The sequence below is a fragment of the Schistocerca cancellata genome, chromosome 9 (genome assembly GCF_023864275.1).
Source record: "Schistocerca cancellata isolate TAMUIC-IGC-003103 chromosome 9, iqSchCanc2.1, whole genome shotgun sequence".
In the NCBI taxonomy this organism is placed as follows: domain Eukaryota; kingdom Metazoa; phylum Arthropoda; class Insecta; order Orthoptera; family Acrididae; genus Schistocerca; species Schistocerca cancellata.
Window position 1 is genome coordinate 130,953,335 of NC_064634.1, and position 26,409 is coordinate 130,979,743.

General features: G+C 40.5%; 1 protein-coding gene across 1 annotated transcript in view; it reads right to left on the reverse strand.

The window, feature by feature from the left end:
• LOC126101147 (serine protease gd-like) overlaps positions 1-26,409 on the reverse strand; it is a 307,303-nt gene that overhangs the window by 46,902 nt on the left and 233,992 nt on the right. The window contains exons 4-6 of the mRNA XM_049911839.1: positions 14,902-15,192; positions 11,257-11,424; positions 1,264-1,379 (exon numbers count right to left, since the gene is read on the reverse strand). Of these exons, the coding sequence (XP_049767796.1) occupies positions 1,264-1,379; positions 11,257-11,424; positions 14,902-15,192 (575 nt within the window). The remainder of the gene's footprint in view (positions 1-1,263; positions 1,380-11,256; positions 11,425-14,901; positions 15,193-26,409) is intronic.

Sequence of the window (26,409 nt, forward strand, 5' to 3'; positions counted from 1 at the left end):
GACAGCAAGCATTGTCTTATCACCAGGAGGAAAACATAAAAGTAATTTTGTTTTATTTTTTTCTACTTTTCTGTAGGTATGTTTCTGAATGATACCTAAATGCAACATGAGGAATGTGGAGGGCTGACAAACTAATATATTAAACAACTATACTTATTCAGATCACCTTCAAACTAACACTCTCAGCTGTGTTTTAGCAAAAATTTTTTCCATTCTTGATATTTCCAATACCACATTTTGGAATATCATCTACAAAAATATTACACTGTGTTTTCTGCCATTAGAGATGTCAAATTGCTCTTCACTTGTGTCTGTTGGTGTAGCACATTCCAGGGATTAAGACTGGTGGTTAGGAACTGTCATATATTGATAGTTCATTTGTGGACTTTAATTGCTCATTGTGTTATATGTAAGAACTGAAAGCAAGCACATCGTTTAGAAAGATGAACACAATGGTTAGAAACACTTGAACAGACTGTCTGATTCCTTTAATGTTTCACACACCGATGGCTGTCTGCATAGTGACGGACATTTCACTCCCTGGCCAGGCCACGATATCAGGTATGAGGCTCTGTTGTAGCCTCCAGCGGGCACACAAGTTTTAGTGGATGACATTGTTTACTGAGACCCCCATCCACACATATATCCAACTGTGTAACAACAATAATGGACATGCCTGGTTGGAAGGAACAGTACATGAAATAAGGCAAAGGCTACCACTCAACTAAGGAGTACTGAAATGTGGAGCATAGAAACACCTAACAAAAAACAGTAATCGCACTAGCTTTCAAGCTTTTACTATTTTCCTAGTGGGAGTGTATGTTTGTGAGGTGTCCGAGGTTTTGAGTGTGTATGTGTGTACTTTTACTAAAGAGAGAGCAAGAGCTCAAGCTAATGTGAATACAATTTACTGTTAAGATTTACTGTGTTTGTATGCTCCACACATCAGTCCCCTACTACTGTGTGGTTTCCTTCCCCTTATTTTACTTACTGCTTTTGTAAACACACCCCTAAAGTTTAAAAAAGGGATGGCAATTACAGACACCAAAGGAAACAAGTTCTGTTCAATGTATACTATGCACCAGGTTTCATTTCAGAATAAAGTTATTAAAAGTATCTTTCTTTACTACCGGTAAAGGAAAAATTTATTTCATGCAGTTTCAGTAAGCTGTTAAAAATATAAACTAACATGAGAAGCTATTCCCCAGACAAAGGGCAGACTGGACAAAGTTTTTGATGCATATGAGGTAAATTGACACTTACCTCTCTAACCTGGCTGTAAGGCTCTGCGAAGCGCCGCACCTCGTACTTTCCGAGGTAGATAACAAGATCCTTTGGTGTGAGTGCCGGATTATCACGGTACTTGATGCAATGCCCAGCTGCACACACACATACAGACATTGTCTCCAACAAGGTATACTACTAGTGTGTGATGGGTGGCAAAGAATGTATACTGGTTTAGAACATAATTGCAATCAACTTGGAAACTTAGTGGTATGAGCTCAGTCCATTATCAAACATTTACTTCCCTTATTTATATTGTATTATTTGCCAATCCTAAACAATTTTGAGTGTTACTTTTACCATACAAAAGCAGCTGAAGTTATGACCTATGAATTACAATTACCACTTAGTCGTTTAACTAAATGGTCATACACTTGTCTTGGGTGCCATAATATATATTATATTTATGTATTTATCATCTCGTGATGCATTTTGAGATGAGAACCCCATCATGTCTGTGGTAAGAAACATACAATATAAAGCAGGATATTAAAAAGCACACATTGTGAGAACACAGTGAAGCTGAGAAACATACCTGTTAAAATCAGTACAATTTGGGTCACTTCCTATGTTGAAAATCTAGCAGCTTTTGAAAGCAACAGCTATTATCTCAGTACTACAGTGTGATTCCTTTATTAACTGTTTTTATATGCACATTCTGTGATCAAAAGTATCCGGACACCTGGCTGAAAATAACTTACAAGTTCATGGCGCCCTCCATAGGTAATACTGGAATTCGATATGGTGTTGGCCCACCCTTAGTCTTGATGACAGCTTCCACTCTCACAGGCATACGTTCAGCCAGGTGCTTGAAGGTTTCTTGGGGAATGGCAGCCCATTTTTCACAGAGTGCTGCACTGAGGAGAAGTATCAATGTCTGTCAGTGAGGCCTGGCACAAAGTAGGCATTCCAAAACGTCTTGAAGGTGTTCTATAAGATTCAGGTCAGGACTTCCGTGCAGGCCAGTCCATTACAGGGATATTATTTTCATATAACCACAGGCCATGTGTTATGAACAGGTGCTCTATGATGTTTAAAGTTGAAGAGCAATTCGGAGATGACGATTTCAACAGTCGGAAGCAAGAAGGTGCTTAAAACATTAATGTAGGCCTTTGCTATGATAGTGCCATGCAAAACGACAAGGAGTGCAAGACCCATCCATGAAAACATGACCACACCATATCACCAACGCCTCCGAATTTTACTGTTGGTACTACACATGCTGGCAGATTACTTTCACCAGGTATTCGCCATACCCACACCCTCCCACCTGATTGAAACATTGTATACAGTGATTTGTCACTCCACCCAACATTTTTCCACCGTTTCTGTTGTCCAATGTTTACATTCCTTACACCACACGAGGCATCGTTTGGTATTTACGGGCATGACGTATGGCTTTTGAACAACCGCTCGACCATGGAATCCAAATTTTCTCACCTCCCGCCTAACTGTCACAGTATTTTCATAGTACTTCCTGATGCAGTTTGGAATCCCTGTGTGATTGACTAGATAGATATCTGCCTATTACGCATTATGACCCTCTTCGACTGTCAGCGGTCTGTCAGTCAACAGACGAAGTCAGCCTGTACACATTTGTGCTGTACGTGTTCATCCACATTTCCATTTCACTATCACATCGGAAACAATGGACCAAGAGATGTTTGGGAGTGTGGAAATCTCGAGTACAGATGTATGACAAGTGACACCAATCACCTAACCACATTCAAAGCCCACAAGTTCCATGGAGTGCCCAATTCTGCTCTCTCGCAATGTTTAATGACTACTGAAGTCACTGATATGGAGAACCTGGCAGTAGGTGGCAGCACAATGCACTTAATATGAAAAAAAATATATATGTTTCTGGGGGTGTCTGAACACTTTTGATTGCATTGTGAGTGTAAAAAACACATGCACTCTTTTTAATAAGTGTTGGCATAACAGGCGTACTGTCACGAATGTCCCCTACTGGCAGTATTATTTACCTTGTACCCTGTTAAAGCGCCTATGTCAGTTTGGGCACTGACGTGACTTAGTGGAATTGGAAGTGACAATTTACTGTGTAGTGGTTTTACAAGGTACATTCTCAGCTTCACTACATTGTTGTAATGTACCCCTTTTGATATCCTGCTTTATATTGCAGGAAAAGGTAGATTGCTACTTACCATAAATATGACTGGTTAATTGCAGACAGGTAAAAGTAAAAGGAATTTACACACAAACTTTTAGCCACATCCTTCATAAGAGAAAGAGAAACAAACACCATTCATTCATACATGCAAGCAAGCACACCTCACACCACATCTTTATGGTAAGTAGCAACCTGTCCTTTCCTACATTGTTGATGTTTCTACATGTAGTTTTCATTGGTTGATTTTGTCTTACATGGTATGTTTCTTACCATACATCTGATCATCGCAAAACATCATAAAGTAAATAAATAATTAATATTAAAAAATTACGCTGGTGACAAGGCAAGTGTATTACCATTAAGGGCCACAGACGGTCGCAAATCCGATACTTCTTGTCTAAAGTATTAGAGCTGTGTAACTTATTTCATGCAATATCTGATTTAATTCCTACTGAAAAATCTATTTTGTTTTTGCTGCTGAAAGCATATTTTCAGTTTTTCAAAGTGTATATGTGAATAAAGTGGTTACTGTAGTATACTTTAACAGTTATCTGCAGATATGTAGTGTTATACATTTGATATAAATGCCCACCTTTACCATATTTCAGTAATTTAAGATCACTAATTTGCTGAAAATGGAATAATTGGGAACATTCTTCCTCATATGAATACATGCACCTTACAGTTAAGTGTAGATTTAGCTTGAAAAACATTTCTTGTTCTCCCTGTTGCACCACTAACTTTGACAAGGTTGCATTTGATATCGTGTGCATGAAAAAGTTTGTGAGATAACCCAGAGCCATCAAGTCTGCATAAGTTGTCTTTACAAAATGAATTTGCAGTTGACTCTTAATTTGAAGTTCCAGTGATCCCAGAGAAAGTTCAAGTAACAAATGTTTCATTACTGAATGTGGAATAAAGAAAGTGTAGAAATATGGGTATCTTCCAAAAAAATAAAGTTATGAAACAGTTATATAGTTTCTACAATATTCATATTTGTTTATTTATTTATGAAACAAATAAAAAAGAACTAGAACTCCAAATAAATTTTCTTATCAATTTTATTAATTTGTATTTAACATTTAAAGCAAAATGCACACAAATTTCCAAAAATAAATGAGAAAACTTCAGTTTTATTTTGTAGAGACTTTAGTGATATTTTTCTTGTTCAGTAACCTCAAACATGCTTTATCAAGTGCATTTTTTGTGACCAAAGCTGAAAAATACATTATTGCCTCCGCCCATTTTATGAATGTACATGCACAACATCTCCAGTTGTCACCCAGAACAGCCAAAATTTAAAATTTTAACCAAAGTCACATGGTTGTTCACATTAGACACTGGGTTATTATGAAATGAACAATAGTATAGAAAAAGGAGGACTTTTCGCTTCTCTGTAGTCATATTTTCACCGAGTCTCGACAATCACTTTTTTTCATGATTTTGTTGTCACCTATGCCTTTTTGTCTAAGAGGTAAGAGAAGGAAGGGTATGATATACCCTTGAAACATTTAGGATTAGCAGCTTTTGCATCAAAAGAGGTTTCAGTTACAGAGATCCATCCATGTTAACTGCAGAATTCTTTGCTACATTTTCATCCCACAGTTTGCATCTTTGAAAGTTCATATTAAATCAGGAATATACTTAAAAAAAAAAAAAGAAAATAAAAACAGCCTAATTTCCTCAGCAATGAAAATGTCATGTGGATTTATTTCCCAGTATGCCTCCCAGTTAATTTTTCCATGATAAATTCACCAATCCACACACTCTCCATATCTATCACATAAATGATATGTTTATTTTTTTAAAGTTAATAGGCCACTCTTCACTAAAAGTGAACCCTTCAGTACTCTAATTATCAGCATTTCTATAAGCAAATAAACAGGTACAGCTTTTCCTCTAAAATGGGCTAAACCATTTCAGTAAGCTTCTTTCCTCCAGGAGCTTAAACATACTTTTTTGAAGCCATTTTTACAATTGATGTATATATAGTAGCATGTTATGAATTGTGTAGTAAAAGTGTGTCACAAGGAGTTAACTGAAACAATTTATCGAACACCTTGAATAACTGAGTGTTAGATAGTAGCCGATTTTAAATTTTAGAGTGTTTACTGGTGTCTATCACAATCACATCGAGATATAAAGCACACCGAAAGACCAGATTTCTTCAATTTACGAGGTGTGGCTATAAAATAATGGGACCAATGCTGTCACAGTAAGTATGCATCACGCAAAGATGAACAACCATTAGCTGTGAGGCATGAAGCCTTCTCAGTCAAATGCTGCATCTCTGGTGTCCAGAGAAATCATTGTAGCCATGGCCTTTGTTTGTGCAAGAGCTGTTATTTTGTTTTGCCAGAAAAATAAGGGCAATCATAAAGCAACAAAAGTCATGAATTTTCACATGAACCTTTGAAAAACAACTACTGAAACCTGTCTTTTACTAAAAGTAGTATATGGTGAAGACTGCTGATCAAATATGTGAGCTTTTAAGTTGTCCACTGAAGGTGGCTGAAAAGCCACTGAAGGTGGCTCGTGGCCCAGATTTCCTCAACATCAAAAATGGATGAAAATATAAAAAACTTAGGTAATCTGATTTGATCTGATCATTGCTGATATGGTAGGAATTTACAAAGAATGTCCAAGCCAAATTTAAATACGAAAAATTGCTTGTGAAACTGGTGCTGAAAATTCTCAAGATCAGATGTAAGTATGTCTCAAGAATAAAAAATGGATATCCACAAAGTGGCTGTAACAATTAACCCTTTAACTTTTCTGGACGTGTTAACGCACACGCCTTTGTACCTGACCCTGTGTGCTCTGAATGTGTTTTTGCGCGCCACCAGTCCTTCTACCTGGTACTCTGGACATGTCTATGCATAAACATATTCAGAGCACACAGGGACGGGTACAAAGGTGCGCGCATGAACACGTCCAGAGCAGTTAAGGGATTAAGGATCTCTAAGTGCTTTTAAAATAAAGCATTACTGTAACAGTTTGTAAGAATTTCCACGAACAAGCACGTTGTCACAAGTTGAGGGATGAGACAGTAAAATCAATATGGAATATGTTTCAAAAAATAAGTAAATAAATCTTAGATCTTTAGGAAATGGCAGTGTTCATTAAAGAGAATGGAAACCTTACAAAAGACAGTTTCAAACACAGTATGTCTTTTTAATTATCAGTTTTTAAGAGTAAGTGAAGAAAGTGACTGAAGAAGTTCAAAATTTAAAGGACCATACCCTGAAGCGACAGTACAAAGGCACAATGGGTAAATGAAAATTTCAAACATCCCTATCAGAAATAAGGAAGATAATGACTGATTTTGAAAGGACTGCACTACTGAGGAAATTGTTTTTATCTTTACTGAGATGCAAATTTTAAATGATTATGCATAATCAGTTGCGATCTTCCATGAGAAGGGCAATTGATTGTGTAGGTCACAATCTTCTATTAGAGAAACTAGATGTTTATGGAATATGTGGTTCAATACATGCCTGGTTAGTTTGTTTAGGAACTGGGATGCTGAAATTTAGACACCACATCTTCATGGGAAGGAATCGCAATGAACATTCTGCAGGATTCAATCATGCTCATTACTGTTCATGTTTTACATTATCTGTCTACCACTTAATTCATATCACAAGCAGAATTTTGAACAGGTGTTACGAGCATTGTCAACTGACAGTGGGAGGCCATGACGTTTGGAATGCGGATTTTGTACTCTCTTAGTTCTCCATGAGGACAACAAAATGTGTAATCAGTACCACATACGTCTCGAGCACTATTGAGAAAATCACAAGATAATTTCAGTCATCAAATATGTACCTGTGTATGGCCGTATTATCACGAAGCTGCGGCAGCCGAGTGGTTAGTGTCCAAGCCCCATAATCATAGGTCATTGGTCGCTGGATTGAGTCCCATTCATCACTTTTTTTTCCCAACAGTCATATTCTTTACTACTTATATTACAATTGATATAACGGGAAAAATACATGTAATCATATGAACTTTCATTAAATTTACAATGTTATTTGGCAGCCTACAAAGTTTTATCATCACAAATAATGTAATATTTGTAACTACCGACTAGTAAACAACCAAGGGGAGGGCCAGGCTTAATCGAAAGATAACGAGAAATTGTTCTTGTTAAGACGCTATTAAAATAGACACTATACTGCTTGACCAATTATCAGTGCCGATATTTAAGGAAATGCTGTTTTATGCATGGTTTGCTTCCAAATTAGTGGATGAAAGAGAGGTTTTTAAAAATGTTAGCGAGGTTTGTTTTTCCCTGGAAAACCTCAAAAGACCTTGCGTATGTGGAAACTTAGCATTTATTCAATGCAGCTGGTGCCGTTTAACTTTATGTTTTCCGTGTTTTTACGAAAAATACCATCCTTCAACTTGTACTCTTAATGTTGAAAGCGATGATTAGTTGTACATCTTTTGAAAGCTGTTTGTGACAGTCGAAACTTGCAGATAACAAGTAGTTTCAGGCTCCTTCCAGGTATAAGGGATTTCTCAAATCACAGACAAGCAAACATTTTCAGTATCACTTTATGCGTTTATATGGTGTGGAGACCTGAACACTGAGGAAGGAAAAACAGAACTGGATTGGACATTGTTTGAGGAGGGACTGTTTATTGAAGGAAGAAACAGAAGGAATGATGGAGGGAAAAAAGGGAAAGATATCAAATGCTGGATAATATCAAAGGAGACAAATATTCAGAAATGAAAAGACTGGCTATGGATAGACAAAAGTGGAAGAGGCTTAACCCATGACAAGACCTACCATAAAGCAGAATACCACCACCACCACCACCACCACCACCACCACCTCCACCTCCTATGGGTTTAGTCATTTACTAGTCTGTAGTTATGAATATTATATTATTTGTGATAATAAAACTTTGTAGACTGGCAAACAACATTGTAAATTTAATAAAAGTTTATCTGATTACATATATTTTTCCTGTTATATCAATTGTAATATAAATAGTAAAGAATATCACTGTGTTGGAAAAAAGAAGTAACGAACGGGACTCGATCCAGCGACCAACAACCTACGATTATGGGGGCTTTGACACTAACCACTCGGCTGCTGCCGCTTCGTGATAATGGCTACACACAGGTACATATTTGATGACAAATTATCTTGCGATTTTCTCAGTAACGATTGAGAGGTACGCGCTACTGCTTACTCATTTTGTTGTCCTCATGGAGTACTACGAGTATACGCAGTTTGCAGTAAATCCGCATTCCAAACATCATGGCCTCCCTTTGTGAGTGAAGAAGCATCCATGGTGAAAACAGGTAATGGCTTTTTAGTTAGCAACTTGTTTTGTACAAACTGATTAGCTATAAACTTTGAGAAAAGCAGTTCTTCCTGTTCCATATAATCAAAACCACAGCATCTGTTATTAATAAACAGTGCAGAAAATTCTAATCTCTTTAAAGTTTATAATTATAAAAAACTGAAGAAACTGTACAATGTGCCTTCTAAAATATAGGTGCAGCTACTTCTGCAACTAGAATAAATGGCAATTTGATGTATATAAAAATCAGTAAGGTGTTTTCATTCACTGATATTCTGAGGAATACTGTTCTGGAGAACTCTGTTAAGAGGTACTGACTGCACAAAAGAAAGTAATTAGAGTTACAAATGAGAGTTACAAATGAGGTTCATATGCAAGCCCTGCATATCATTTGCAGAATGAGTTTACTATTAATGGAGTGTGCTCTGATTTCAACTTCAGTGAATTGTGGAAGGTAGAAGACGAGGTAGAGGTGGACGTAAAGCTGTGAGTGTGTCACTAGTCCTGCTTGAGTAGCTTGGGTGGTAGGGCAGTTGCCCATGAAAGGTAAACATCCCAGGTTTGAGACCTGATCCACACCGATTTAATATACCAAAACATTTAAAACATTGACATCTGTTTAAGCAATTGGAAACATTAACCACACAGTATCAGTAAACTAATGTGGTGGTGAAATTTTATTTAACCATCCACTGCAGTACGAATATCATGTTTTCACAAAGAGTGCGCAAAGAGGAAAAAACTAATCTGCTCTTCCTGCTAGTGAACGTAACTACAGTGCAGAAAGGCATGAGATGCATGACTATAAAACTAATGCCCACAGAAATGTGACAAACACTGGAAGTCTTTTCAAATACAAGGAAGTTCTTTCTTCATAACAGCACTCTAGCAGAGTAATTCTTTAACAGAAATACAAATTACAGACCTACAAATGACCAGCATTTATTCAACTGACACATCCCACATCGTGACATTTATTGCATGTATATTCATAAATGGCAAACTGTGTGACACTGAACAGAAAACACTTGTCATGGCTAATAAAAGGTCTTTATAAAATTGAACTGACCTCATAATGTAAGTTGATAAAAGGCAACCAAGTGTTGAGCTGTATGTTATTAAGGAAGCAGGACTGAATAGACAAGCAAAATTCTGTTGTTCTGATTCAATTTTATATTAAATATACATTACCTGTGCAATTTACATTTTATTGTGGGGAAAATTTAGTCCAAACATACCCCCCCCTCTCTCTCTCTCTCTCTCTCTCTCTCTCTCTCTCTCTCTCTCTCTCTCTCTCTCTCTCTCTCTCACAGGTTCTCACTATCACAGTATTACATGCCAATTTTAATTGCATTTCCTATTAGTTTTCAGGTGCTTGTCAAAAAGATTGAAGACGGATGTGAACTATGCTACAGCATAATGAAAAGGAAGTGCACAGAAAACAGTTCCTCTGAATGGAACTTATCTTGTAGGTATGTGTGCTGAAGTGTTACATTCAGTTTTCATTATCCCTGTGCTCTCCCTCCAACTGATAAAAAGAAAAAAAAAAAAAGCAAGTAGCTAAACCAATCCATTGCCATAAAAAGGTAACAAATGCTGTAGTTATTCCAACAAATAGGTAGTGTTTAGAAAATTAATGGAAGACAATAAGCTTGGGTGACATTGCTTGCTTTTTTAGACAATGGAACATGACAATAATAGTCACTTTGTTAGTTTAGTACAAAGTAATATTTACAATATGTAAATTTTTGAATAAAAAAAGAAACATTCATAACTAAAAGGAATTTCCTTTTTAAATGACATCCATTAGTTTGGAACAAAATAATATTTAACAACATAGTAGCACTTGTCTACAAATACACTTTACAAACACAGAGTTCCTTGAAAAATTACTCATTTAAATATGGTCACACTTCACATATTTATTCTCACTCAAAGCATTAGAAAGCAGACATATGGAAGTTATTTGTATTTTAGCTATGCAATTAGTAAGCATTTTATTACATTGTAGTGCATAACAAACTAGTATCATAACAACAAGCATTTTTCTGACAAACTGTTTGTGAGAAAAGGAAAGAAGAAAATATTATGTAATTTTATGTAAGCACAAATGCAGCACTTCAGTGTGTATGTTCACTGACTTAGTCCCCTACCACAACTAAGCATAGAAGCAAGGGAGTTTAAAGATGGATTTGGTTTATTAATAAAGCCCTACATACACAAGAACTTTATTGCTCCCTCACACCACAAATTTACTAAATTAAGGCAATTAATGTATCTCTGAAAAGGAAGCATGGACATACTGCACTCAAGAACTGTGAAAACAAAGACAAATGATTGAAAGATATCCTATGTTTAATAATAAATAATGTAACATTAAAATGTCAGTTCCACTTGGGTAAATATAGAGGGAGGGGAAAAAAAGAGAAAAGAGGGGTAGGAGTAGAACCAGATAGCAGAGGCAAATTGCCTAAGCTATTTGGGCCACCCATCGCTCCATCCAGCTTAGCTTCCACTGTGTACCTGTGATGACAGTCCTTCGGTTCAAGAGACTACCGCTGCAAGCAAATTCTTGTCCAATGCTTGTGACTGTGAATATAGCTGCAATCCATGGCCATTCTCCTCTTGAAGTACGATTTCCATTCAGGACAAGTTCAACAGGAACTATCGGCCTTCCACAACTGATTGATCCTAAAGAAAATAAGACTTTTAGCAATTTTAAGTTTTATATGGTTAAAAAATATTATGTCTGATAAAAAGAAATAAACGAACATTCTTTATTTTATGTTCCAACAAAAAATAATTGGCCCCAGAAGCCTGCAATTTATTAACTTAACTGGTGATTTTTTCCAATGTTATGTACAAGAATGAAATTAGGTATCAGTGTAAAAAAATGGGAGGGGGGTTACAAACTCACCTTTAAAGGCATATACTTATCAGCAAAACAATAACCCAAAAGGGCTCACAGAAACAGTATAGTAATGGACAATGAATCTTTTTTATTGGAAAGTGCCATCTACTCTAGAAGCAATCATTTACCCTGCAGCATAGTGTACACTATCTTGAAGCTTGCTCACAAATTAGAACTGTCAGATAGACTCAAACATGGACAGTCACCTTTTGCAGACAATGCTGTGATAGTGAATCAGTCAACTCCTGAAGTAATTCAAATATTCTCATTGCCAGTATCCTTTCATATTTTCCAAACTTTACAGAAGCCACACAGTGGCAAAGTCAGATGTACATTGTGAGGCAGGTAACAAACCATACGAGGTTAAGTTACTCATTAATGACATTGCCTATAAACCATCTCCTCAGGTAAGAGTCCCACTCCCAGCATAGAATAGAGTTCTGATCTCTTCGGAAGTTTTATCATGGAATTTTGAATAAAAAAGTCACTTCCTTGTTTCCTCTGATTTCAACTATAATTTTTAAATGTGTAAAGTATTGCAGCTCCCTTCATCCCCTCATTTCCTTCAAATGTCAAATTCATGATTCCCTGATGCCTCAGGGTGTCTTATCAGCTGATCCCTTTCTTTAGTCACGTTGTCCCACGAATTATTGTCTCCAGTTCAATTCATTACACCATTATCTATCCACTTTACACATATGGTCTTTAGTACTCTGCTGTAGTATCACATTCTCTTTTTAGCTGAAACGTTTCTTGTCCACCAATCACTCGGAATTGCCAACATACACAGACACTCACATACAGCTTTCAGCTACGGCCTTCGTTAGTAGCACAGATGCACACCCCAATTCCAGCATCTCGGGCCAGAGAATGCATCATCATGATGTGAGATACAAGCAGCAATCCAGAGGTGGTGGGGAAGGTGATAGTAGTGTATGGATGGGGAGAGAGATGAATGCTGTTTGGTGGGGTGTGCAGGGACTAGACTGGTGACAGGTGCAGCATCAAGAAGTTGTGGGGAAGGGAGATGGTGAAGAAAAGGAGTAAAACAGGAGAGGAGTGGGGAAAGACAGGCAAAATCATTGGCAGAGGGCTGCAAACATGCACGGTGAGAGATAAGAATGGGGAGGAAAGGATGGGTGGGGACAGTATACTACCATAGTTTGAGGCCAGGATTATTACAGGAGCGGAGAAAGTGTTTTAAGGATAACTCCCATCTGCACAGTTCAGAAAAGCTGGTGTTGGGATGGGGGGGGGGGGTGGGGGGGGGAGGGATCCACTGGCTGTGGTAGTGAAACAGCCATTGAAAATCAAATGCGTTATGTTCAGCTGCACGCTGTGCCACAGAACTGTCCACTTTGCTCTTGGCCACAGTTTGGCGATGGTCATTCATCATGGACAGCTGGTTGGTAGTCATACAAATATAAAACACTATGCAATGATTGCAACAGAGCTGGTAAATGATATGGCTGCTTTCACAGGTGGTCCAGCCCCTAGTGGGTAGGATAAACAGGTGAAAAGACAGGAATAGGAAAGGTCGAGTGGGTAGATTGAGCAGGTTAAGCATAGAGGTCTTCCACAGGGATGTGATCCTCCTGGCAAGGGGTTGGGATTGGGAATGGCACAGGGATGGACCAAGATCTTGTAGAGGTTGGGTGGCCAATGGGCCACCTCTTTAGGAGTGGTGGGAAATATCTCTGGTAGGTTAGCCCTCATTTCAATATATGACGACAGGTAATCAAAGCTCTGGCCAAGAATGTGGTTCAGTTGTTCCAGTCCGTGGCGGTATTATGAGATTATGGGAACACTCCTTTGTGGCTGGTTCTTGTGGGTGGTGAGAGGATTGGGGTGCAAGGGGAAATAGCATGGGAGATCTGTTTCTGTTTGCAGACTACATCTTGGGAATAGTGCCTGTCTGTGATGGCCTCCGCATACTGAGCAAGCGAGTTTTTGTCATTGCAGATACACCATCCCCAGGTAGCCAGGCTATATGGGAGGGATTTTTTTTGTGTGAAAGGGATGACAGCTGTCAAAATGCAGGTACTGTTGGTGGTTGGTGTGATTTAATGTGGACAGAAGTGCAGATGGAGCCATCAAGAAGAAGAAGAGATCAACATCTAGGAAAGTGGCATGCAGGGTTGAGGAGGACCATGTGAAGCAGATCGGACAGAAGGTGTTGAGGTTGTGAAGGGATGAAGACAGGGTGTCTTGGCCCTGAGTCCAGATCATGAAGATATCGTCACTGAACATGAACCAGCCTAGGGATTTGGTGCTTTAGGAGGCTATGAAGGCATCCTCTAAATGGCCCATAAGAAGTTCGGAGTAGGACGATGTCATGTGGGTGCTCACAGTTGTGCCGCAGATTTGTTTATCTACCTTCCCTTCAAATGAAAAGTAGTTGTGGGTTAGTAATGTAAGTTAGTAAGGTGTGTGAGGAATAAGGTAATGGGTTCAGAATCTGAAGAATGTTGGGAAAGGTAGTGTACCATAGCAGTAAGAGAGGGATGTTGGTGTATAGGGAGGTGGCATCAACAGTGACAAGTAGGGATCCAGGAAGTAAAGTACTGGGGACGGTAGAGAGTAAGTGACAGAAGTGGTTGATGTCTTTCACGTGGGAGGCAAGATTATGCACAACTGCTTGGAGGTGTTGGTGAATGAGAGCCGAAATTCTTCCAATGGGGAAACAACCAGCCACAAAGGGACAGTCAGGATTGTTGGGTTTGTGGATTTTGGGGAGCATGTAGAAGGTATGTGTGTGTGTGTGGGGGGGGGGGGGGGGGGGGTCACAGGGGTGAGGAGGGAAATGGGTTCAGGGGAGACATTCTGGGAAGGGCCTAAGACTTTAAGCAGGGACTGGCGTGTGTGTGATTTTTGCTGACAAAGACTGTGGCTGAAAGCTGTATGTGACCATCTTAATTGTGCCTGTCTACAACTTATCTTCTGTACGGTAAGTAGCAATCCGTCTTTTTCCTACATTGTTGATACTCCTACCTTGAGTTTCCATTGTTTAATCTCCCAGAATTGGCATTTGTGGAGGTGCAGCAGCTGTAGGCATATTAAGGACAATAGGCAAGACAACAATGCAAGGTGTATCAGTTACAAACTATGCAGATGAACTAGACACGCAATATTACAATCACTGCTTGAAATTTTATAGTTACAGGCTTTGGTCATTGGTTTGCTGATGTGTTTCAAATTTTATTTTTACCGCAGTAGTTTCTGTTGCTCTATGCAATTAGTTTAAGTTATACTCTCACCTGTGTCAGGAGCTCTGTTTTGCCAAGGTGGAGGTGTTGCAGGTGGCACAGTAGTTGCTCTAGGTGGCTTTGTGAAAAAGAATGGGTTGTTTGGATGCACAAAACCTCCTGTGTCCTCAGATGGTGGCTTCACTGCGGAAAATGGTCCATTAGTGTCTGGGTACTCAGGGTCCATTCCTCCCTGTTGTGGTCTTCCTGATCCAGTTGCTGGGTGCTTGCCAGGTGACAGAGGTGCTACCACTGGGAAGAGTGAATGCTCCAACCTTATGGTTGTCAGCGTGCTTGCTCTAACTGAAATAAAAATGCAGTTAATAGTTAACATTAAGCATTTTGTCAGCATGTCGCCTACCTGTTGCTGTTTGTTTGTTCCTAATGCTTACTGTATGTAGACCTCTTTGCACATCTTAACAGTTCCAATAGTTAGCAATGTTTAAAAGGTGCTGCAATGGAACAAACAGCTTTTGTAGCAACTTAAAGGTTTTCATGTTATGAACATTAGGTTAGGAAGATTTTAATTCAAATTGGACTCTAATTATTAGCAAAAGAAATGGTAAAAGATAATATAGCTTCAACCTTAGCTGAAGTCCCCTTCAGATTCAATTAACCTAATAATCTGATGGTAACAAGTAAGTGAAATCATGTTGTAGCTTTTAATAAATTTTAAACACAAAGCATTGTCAAAGATAAATCAGTCTCTTGTAAGTAAGAAATTATAAATGCAACCTCTATCTGAAAAAAATCCACTTTAAAAATGTGCTTAAATTTTCATCTGATAACCAGATATAGGAGCTCAACAGTTCTTCTCACTCACATAGTGCTGAAGTTTCATCGTAGAAGTTGATGCAGGTTACTTGTACACACACTTTGAGAACTAATGTATGTTGGTGGTAAAATCTTAGTAATGAATGGCACAAAAACACCCAAATAAACTCCAAGAATAGCGAATCGGAGGCAGGATCACCTGTGAATGTAGTAAATAGCTCTGACGTAATTTCACATGGCATGATTATCAACCAGCTGTCCCCAAAATTAATGGAAACCACCAAATTCTGACAGTAGATATCAACAATCCAGTGATAGCACACACTGCTGAGTGAAACATGTTTCAATTTAAATGGCCACTTCAGATTGTGTTTAGTCTGGATCCAAAGTCAGTGTAGATAAAGTAATCAAAAAATAAGCAACCCCTTTAGTTTAGAAATGTTAATTTGGTTGATTTGAAGACTACAGAATGAGCTTACTTTGCATATTTCCACATCTGTTTCATAGATTTTCCTTCTGTGCAATGTAGCAAAAGTAAATGTAATATCAGTAGTGGTGAACTAAGTTTACTGTTATTATAGTAAACCAAACAGCTTGCAGGTGCCTCTTCCAACCATTAAAAAGAAACTTTAACATTAACAGTAATTTGCCCAATCACAATACAATGCAAAAGTAATATTCAGGTCAATATTGCCTTGTTGCACAGGTGAAGCTTATGCATGAAATCCAACATGCACTATGTATGAGAACACCCACCTCCACAGCTCAACAGAGTTGCAGAGGCTAAACATGGTAATCGCACTGGCCGTTCTATGAATTAGGGACTCCATGGTTAAGGAATCTGTGAAACAACAAAAGGCTTCCATCCTTACAATTCATGAGAACATTCTACTTTTGCTCCAAGAGGAATTTTTGGTCAAAGTCTGCACTGTTTGCCACGGTTCGCATGGCTGCCCCTATCGGAGGTTCGAGTCCATCCTCGCGTGCGCACTTGCCACAAATTTCCTAGAAATTTTTTTTATTCACTGTTTGGTACTTCAACACCTCCCATCCATTCGAACAATCATCTGCTAAGAACTATATTTGCTGACTCAGCACTAGCAACATTGTTATTTTAGACGTACAAATTATGAATGGCACTCTTATGCCAAAAGACACACACACAAACACAAACACACACACACACACACACACACACACACACACACACACACACACACACACATCTTCCACCTCTGAGGTCTTACATCACCTTCCCCAATGAAAATGAACCACCAGAGTGGCTCATCTATCCTACTAATTCTGATACTGTGGTGAAAATTAGGTGCACTCACACCCCGACTCGTTATGCTTCATTTGTTGTAGGTGACAAATCAAGCACAATGCCACTGGTTAAGCTTGGGAGGTGTACAGGGTTTTTCCCTCCTTCAACTTTAAGAAACCGAAAGTGAGCAAATATAAAATAATTGGGAAAGTTGTTGATAATCCAGCTCTAAAACCTTCAAAGTAATAATACTCTGCACAGCTTTTTGATATTGGTCAAGACTGTTAAAAAGCACAAATTAAATTCAAATCTGTATCACAGTTCATCTGTCCCACTTAATTGAAATTGAAGGAACTCACTGGGTGAAATAAGTAAATAAAATATAAAGAAAGCACTCAATTTACATTTTTTTAGGCCATAAATGCTACTTTGTCTCTCATATTAGCTGTAATCAAACTATGGTACCAAGATATTTCTGGGTCCACGATTGACAGGAATCAACTGAATACCTTCATACATTCACGTATGCTCAGGATTTGCTCTTCTATCTCACTAATGGTCTGAGCTGCCAGACCTGGCAGTGAAGTGTTTATTTTTCCTACATTGTTGTTCACTTAGATTATTCCTCAAAATAGGCTTACAATACCAGTAGCTACTACCAAGCATGTTTGTGGCTCAAAAAGAACATTGGACTGATGGGGAATGGTTTTGACAAAATCAAAAACTAGGGATCAAAACCATAGCAAGAATCAACATTTGTGTACTACATGTAAATGACTCATGCACACACCTAGCACTACCTCTGGTGTAGTAGATAATGCACAAGTGCTGCTCGCACCTGCACGGCTTGTCTGGTGGTGTCCAGCTTGTCAGTGGCTAACAGTAAATTCCTGTGTTATTGGCTCACCAGCTGGTCATGTTCTGGTGCAATCTGTGGTTGTCTCAACTACTTCCAGGGTCTACCTCAGTAGTCAGTTTTCAGTAGCTGGCTTGCACATTCAAGGACTTCATACAGCCCTTTCAAATGAAATTTAAACCTCCTTGCATGACCACTGATCAAATAAACTATATCAACACAATATTTAGGTGTAACAGCATCACAGTCGCAAATTAGCAGTCCATTAGAGATAGGACTGACAGTTTCAAACCTTTACATGCTTCCATACCTCATGTAGTTTGCTCACTAAGTCTCTCATATTCTTTGCTGCTGCTCTTGCTGATGTGGCCATGTGAAACGACAAACATTCTTAGCCATAGATAATTTTGTAAGGACTGAGCCACAAGCTGATGTAGACCATGTTTTAATCACTGAGCATGTATGATATGTATGTGTTCCATGAACTGTGCTTATTGCCAACATGGTGACACTTTCACGATTGTTTGATGAATTCTTTCCACTCACCCATTCCCCTGCGTATGAGCTGGTGTCAGTTTCCATCTGCCTACTTACTAAAGTAATTCTGAAGTAAAATTGTAACCATTGTCACTAATTATAGAAGGTTTCCACACCTGTAGCTGTGTAGCTCAGTAGGTTGCCAAGTGAACCAGCCTGGGTTCAGTTCCCATGTAGTCAGATTTTATCTGACTGAGGACTGGCTCTTATGTTACCTTTATATTTGTATCTTCAGAATTGACAATCCACTATTGAGATGGCTGAATGTGCACATCCCCAAAGCCAATAAATGGGGAAAAAATCAAAGAAGTTGAGCCATAATTCAAAATTCAGTCAAACATACACACCATGGTCTTGGAACATTGGTCTGGGACTGGTGCCAGTAGATATCTTGAAGTGGTCCAGAATAGTCAAGATAGAAATTATTACATCTAATTTTTGGTAAAGGTCTTACACTATCAACACCCACCCACACACTCATTCAAAAGGTTCACCTGTTTCTGAGAGCTCTTGCAGAGATGCTTTGGTTTTGTTCCCTTCATCCTGCTTACTGCATGAAGCGCAACATTAAATGTAAACACATACTTTCTTGTTCAGCTACTCTTACTTTAGTAGCTCTTTTGCCACTGTATCGTAATGATTATCATAAAATTCTTTTAACAGTTATTCCCTTAGGCTTTAATGTATGATGGTATGGTTCAATACTGCTCTTATAAAGTACTCTATCGACAATTTTGAATGTAGGATCTTTGTTACAGGATTCACCCTGCATGTCAGCCTGTTGTGTGCTCTCCAATTCCTCTTCCCTGCCAACGTTTTTTTTAAGTTTGTAGTAGGGTGCAAAACAGCTACAGTCATAAGCGCATGTCCTGTGGCTTAGTGAAGGGTAAAAGCAGGATTTAAATCAGCAGCTATGGGAGCAAAACTCAAGGATGAGGGAAACTAAAAAAGGAAGGAAATATTAGGAAAATGCTATTGAAGGGCTGAAAAAGAGCTTCAAATGACTGATGTCATTTCACTAACACTTATGAACTCAAGGATACAATCAGCTGAAACATGCGTCATCTGCTAAAAGCGAAGATGTATCAGCCGACAGCTGTAAATGGGTGTGTAGCGGATTAAAATAGGGGCACTGAAGTAAAAGGTGTCTTACCATCCACACCTGAGAACAGTGGGGACGAAGTGGGGAACGATCACCACTTACAGGATGTCAGTGGCTAAAAAGACTGTGCCCAGTCCGGAGACTAGTTAAAATTACCTCCTCCCAACAACATGGCCGAGAGGAAGAGGTCCAAGAACAGAGAAGAGGTTTTATGTCCCTTAATTTATTATTCTGAAGTGCAGACCAATGTGTGTGTGCACGCCATAGAAGAGCAACACAATGACAGAAAATGCTCTGTAGATCTGCAAAGGGAACCATGCTAACAGTGGGCCGAGGAAGAGAGACAGCAGCCTTTGCCTCTATGCCAGCTGCCTTGTTTCCTTGTATACCAACATGCCCAGAGATATATATATTCATCCACACCCCAAGAGAAAATGTGTGGAGGATGCTTGTCCTCCAACAGGTATTGTATGCCCTCTCCAGATCAAAAAATATAGCTGCCATTTGGCGTTTTCTGAGAAATTGTTCATGATATAAATGGAGACAGCAACAGGATGGTCAACTGCGGACTGATGCTTTCGGAAACCGCATTGGGCAGTTAGAAGGTTTTGGGACTCCAGCCACTAGCCTAAACAGCAATTTACCATACACTCCAAAACTTTAGAAAACACTACTCGTCAGAGAGATTGGGCAATAGCTAGAGGAGATATGTTCATCCTTTCCACGTTTCGGAACAGGAATGACAGTAACTTCCCACCATCTTCTCGGTAAGGTACTGTTGGTCCGAATTCAATTATAAAGGCTAAGGACGTAACACTGACTAGGGTATGATAAACTGAGTAACATTTGGACATGGATGCCATCCAGTCCTGGGTGGAAGAGCAAGAGAAATACAATGCGTGTTGGAGTTCCTGCATAGAAAAAACAGTATTATAGCTTCCGTGATTTTGAGAGGAGAAAGCAAGAGGTCGCACTTCCGCTGCTTGTTTCTTCAGGAGAAAGGCTGGTGGGTAATTAGAAGAGCTTGAAACGTCAGCAAACTGTTGACCCAATGGGTTAGAAATTGCAACTGGGTCCATTAAGGTATATTCCATGACAGTTAACTCAGAGAAAAACTAGACATGCTGGATAACCGTCAAATTTTGACTCCAAACTACTGATGAGGGAGTGAAGGTGTTAAAGGTGCTGGTAAAGAAATCCCAGCTTGCCTTCTTGCTATCATGTATGATGTGACAGCATCCCACACGTAACTGCTTATAGTGGATACAGTTGGCCAATGTAGGATCATAGTAGAAAAAGCGAACAGCATGTCTCCGCTCGCATATTCCATCATGACATGCCTCCTTCCACCAAGGAACTGGTGGATGCTGGGGCAAAGGGGAGGTATGAGGTATTGAAAGTTCCGTAGCTGTAAGAATAAATTCCACAACAGGAGTGACTTGGTCATCAACGCTAGGAAATTGACAGTCATCAAATGTTGCTAGAGAGAAGAAAAGTGTCCAATTGACTTAGGAAAACTTCCAGCCTCTTGGGCGATAGGTGGCAGTTGTGGCTGTAATCGAAGGACACATGGAAAATTGTCACTCGAGTGTGTGTCAGCAAGAGCGAGCCATTTGAAATGCTGAGCTAGCCAAACAGTACCGACTGAAAGGCCCAAATGAGAGGTTGACATGGAGGCAGACAAAAATGTAGGTTCCTGAGTGTTGAGGCATACAAGATATGCTTGGTGGAAGAGGTGAATCAGCAGGGAGCCTCTCTGACAAGGATGTGTAGATCCTCATATTGGGTGGTGGGTGTTGAAGTCCCCAACCAGCAAATAGGGGGTGGGAGCTGACTAAAGATATGAAGGAGTTTGGCTCTTGCCACTGTTGTGGACAATGGAATGTATGTTGTATCCAGAAAGGGAAAGACATACAGTGACAGCTTGGAAGGAACGCTGTAAGGGGAATGGGTAATAATGGATAGTATCATGGAGAAGAATCTTAAGGCCCCTGTGTGCTGGAACGCCAGCAACAGGGGGTAGATCAAATCGGACTGATTGGAAATGGGGAAAAACAAAGCGATTGTGCAGACATAGCTTTGTTTCCTGGAAACAAAAGATGAATGGGGAGTAGGATCATAAGAGGATTGACAGTTCATCCCAATTGGAGCGAATTCTGCAGATATTCCAATGGATAATTGACTCAGGGTGGATGAGAAAGTGAACACCTTAAAGCGGTTGCTGTCAGCTCAGCGACCGCACTGAGACCTGGTGGCCAACGGCATAGAATGGCATTCAGCCAGAGGCAGAAGATCCTGATCCATAGGTTGCTCGAGGGCAGTGCCTACCGCCAGTGACTGGCTGGTTGATCAGCCACCAGCAGTGCATCTTTGTGACACAGAAGACGGCCGAGGGTGGCTACCACTGGGTGGCTCTGTAGAAACATTTCTATGCCGTGGCAGAGAAGGAGAGGAACTGTTTCTTATTTTACGAGCTGCGAAGGTAGACACCTTTTCCTTCACTTAGAGTTCCTGAATAATTTGTTCATGTTTAAAAATAGGGCAACCTCTAGAGGAAGCAGCGTGGTCACCCATACAGTTGGTGCAATGAGGGTGTGGGGGTGGACAATCACCCTCATGGGCATCCCTGCCACAGGTAACGCATTTGGCCAGATTGAAACACGACTGGCTGGTGTGATTAAATGTATGATGCTGATAGCAACACGTAGGGATGGGGATGTATGGGTGAACTGAAATTATCTCATATCCCGCTTTAATGTTCGATAGAAGTGGAACTCTGTCAAGAAGAGTGTGTGTGTCTGTACGATCAGACACACAATTTTTGATCTCCTCATTTGATAATCAGTCGAGTGATCTTGTATAAACCGCCCCACACGGTGACTAAAGTATGGTGCACTTCCACCTGGGCAGGGAAGGTGTGTAGCAGTGTAGTTTGAAGCAATTTGTGCACCTGGAGGGCACTGCATTTCTAACAGGGGCCATTTTGTAACCTGGAACAAGACTTTACAGGACTTATAATTGCGTCGACAACTTCCTGAATAATGAAAGGATTTATTGTTGGGAAGTCTTGACTTTTATCAGACCAAGAAACAACTAGGAACCTTGGCACTGATGGAAGAATTTTCTGTGGCTGAGACTCTGCTAGCTTTCTCTTACGGGCAGAAGTAGTAGAAGTAAAAGTAGAAGTAGAAGAAACCATTGCAAACATATCCTCCATGATTACTGGCATCTCTGATGGCATGCTCCTTTCTAGTGGGGGCTCTTTCCGAGGGTCTTAGGTGAGTGTCCACACCTCAGGTCACACCTCCCGAGAAATGGACAGAGGGACCAATCAGCATGTTTGGAAGGTACCAGCTCAGGTAATCACCCCTCCCTGGGCCTGGCGTTTACCAAGGGGGTACACACGTGTCCTACTTGTCTACCCGGGTGGAGAATTATGCATTATCCAATCACCGGCTATGTGTGGGAACGTGTGATAACACGTGGGTTGGCCTTCAGACATGCACAGGGAAGAAAGAAGGGAACAGGGAGGAATAAAGGAAAGGAAACAAGAGGAGAATTCTCAAATGCCGCAGTGGAAAAAAAGGTAATGAGAGGGATCAAGGATACTTTGCATTGTAGAGATACAAGAAGAGAAACCACTTCATTCATTCAGACGCATCCATCTCCAGATGTATGCGCAAAACATACTACCAACGAGAGAGGGAAGGGGGAAAGGCAAGATATGCAGCTCAGAAAGAAACGAGAGCTGCACAAACTCGGGGCCTCTTGCTCACCACATACGTATCCACAAAAGAGTTGTGGACCCCCTGGGGAGCCTACCTACCTACCTACCTACCTACCTACCTACCTACCTAACCTACCTACCTACCTACCTACCTACAATTGGCACACCATGAGACCCAAGCCCCATCTGGCTAATGTCCTGTCCTGTTGAGATCATTCAGATTTAGCAACCACTTCACTTCAGTGTTGTGTAATATCTTATTAGTGAAATCTGCCTAGAACATGTAGGTCAAAACCCCATTCACAATGAAAATACATTGAATCTTATGACAACAGAGACCCAACCTATTTGAGGAAGTACGCATCCAAACTGGTGTCGGTGACATTGAGACAAGTACAGCAACAATGAGACAGGTACAGAAACTGAATATAAATACGCAAAGGACAATTAAGACAAACAAAGATTTGTATGTTTAGCAAACTAGACAGAGTAACAATAGTTTCATACCTTAATGATGAACTTGGAACTTTCAGCTCAGGACAGGAGCTTGTAGAGGGACTGACTCAAGTTTAAAACAATAGTTGATAATGCACTGGATAGATATGTACCCAGGAGGGGAGTTTGTAATGGGATAGATCGTCCATGGTATATAGTAACTGTATATAAACTTTCAAAGAAACAGAGCTTACTACACAATAGGTGCAAAACAAAGGGTAGGGCTATTGATGGAGAGGTGCTGAATGAAATGCATTCGGCAGTCAAGAAAACAACGTGTGAAGTCTTCAATGACTACTTTAGCAGAATATTCTCAAATGATCTCTCACCAAAACCAAAGAAATTCTGGTCATACATAAAAGCTGTTACTGGCACCAAAATTAGTGTCCAGTCACTTTTGGATGAGACAGGAACTGAAATTGAGGATACCAAAGCAAAGGCTGGAATGCTTAACTCCATTTTCATATGTTCCTTTACAAAGATAAACCCAGGGCTATTTCCCCAATTTAACCCTTGCACCACTGAAAAGTGGAGTGAAATAGCTGTTAGTGTCAGTGGTGTGGAGACTCATCTGAAATCATTGAAACTGAAGAAACCTCCAGGCCTGATGGAATCCTTATCAGATTCTATACCAGATTCACAGCTGAGTCGGCCCTTCTGTCAACTACAAACTATCATAGATCTCTTTAACAAAAAACTGTGCCCAGCATTTTTTTAAGTCACACCTGTCCACAGAGAGAGCAGAAGTGATCACAAACTACTGTCCAATATCCTTGATATGCATCTGTTTAAACCCTTAGCTCAAACATAATGAGACATCAAGAACAGAATGATCTCCTTTCAAAGTGGTGCAATGGTTCGCAACTTGCTTCAAATGTTCAAAAACTTAATTGTGCACTTCACACGAAAACAACATATTACCCTATGAATAACATTTGAGAGTCACTGTTTAAATCTGTAAACTCATACTAATACTTGAGTCCAACATTTACTAAGAATGTTAAGTGGGTTTTTTTTTCTTTTTTTTGGGCGCACAACTTCAATGGTCATTAGCGCCCAGACTACATTAGGAATGCACCGCGAGGCACAAGTTTAAAACAGCAACTAAAAGGGAAAACACGATAAAAGATTGACAGGCATAGGATTAAAAAAACAGCATAATCAAATGTCCTTAGACAGGTTTGTCAAGTGGATAAAAAGAAGAACGCGAGCAGCTGCTCCTGGGTCATCCGCTAAAATGGGATCTAGAGTACATGGCAGGCCAAGATCAAGAGCAGTGTATTAAAATCCGGACAGGACGTTAAAATGTGGCGGACCGGCGCCGGCGCAGCCGTCAGCAGATGGCGATGGCTTAACCGGCAGTGTCCAATTCGTAACCGCACCAAAACTACCTCCTTCCGCCGAGAAGGGCGTGAGGAGGGTGTCCAAGCTGCGGGAAGAGGTTTCAAGGCCCGAAGCTTGTTGTCCGTAAGTGCAGCCCAATCGACATGCCACAGCGATAAAATGCGCCAACAAATGACCCTGCTACAATATGATGAAGGGACACAACAAGAAGCTGTCCGAGGTTGGAGGACCGCAGCCTTGGCCGCGGCATCTGCAGCTTCGTTTCCAGAGATACCGACATGGCCAGGAACCCACATAAAGCTAACCGGAGAACCGTCGTCCACCAACTGCTGAAGAGAGTGTTGGATCTGATGCACGAAAGGGTGAACCGGATACGGATCACTGAGGCTCTGGATGGCGCTCAGGGAATCGGAGCAGATGACATAAGCAGAATGTCGGTGGTGGCAGATGTAAAGAACAGCCTGGTAGAGGGCAAAGAGCTCAGCTGTGAAGACCGAACAACGGCCATGGAGCCGGTATTTGAAACTTTGTGCCCCGACAATAAAAGAACACCCGACCCCGTCATTGGTCTTAGAGCCATCTGTATAAATGAAGATCATATTAAGGAACTTCGAACGAAGTTCGATAAAATGGGAGTGGTATACCAAACCGGGGGTAACGTCCTTTCGGAGCAAGCTGAGGTCAAGGTGAATGCGAACCTGAGCCTGGAGCCAAGGTGGTGTGTGGCTCTCGCCCACTCTAAAGATTGCAGGGAGTGAAAAATCAAGGTGTTGAAGGAGGCGACGTAAGCGAACTCCAGGGGGTAGCAGGGCAGAGACATACAACCCGTATTGACGGTCGAGAGAGTCGTCAAAAAAGGAACGATAAGACGGGTGGTCGGACATTGACAGTAGCCGACAGGCATACCGACAAAGCAGTATATCGCGCCGGTAGGTGTGTGGCAATTCACCGGCTTCAGCATGAAGCCTCTCGAAGGGACTGGTATAAAACGCTCCGATCGCAAGACGTAAACCCCGATGTTGTATGGAGTTGAGGCGGCGTAAGATGGACGGCTGTGCAGAGGAGTATACGAAGCTCCCATAATCCAGCTTGGAGCGGACGATCGACCGATATAGGCGAAGTAGGACGGTTCGATCCGCTCCCCACGACATACCACTGAGAACATTGAGGACATTTAGAGAACGGGTACAACGGGAAGCCAAATAAGACACATGTGGAGACCAGCTAAGTTTCCTGTCAAATGAAAGACCTAAAAATTTTGTTGTCTCCACGAATGGGAGAGCAACGGGACCGAGTCGTAAGGACGGTGGGAGAAACTCTTTGTAGTGCCAGAAGTTAATACAGACCGTCTTCTCGGCAGAAAAACGGAAGCCATTGGCAACACTCCAGGAGTAAAGATGGTCAACAGAATGCTGAAGACA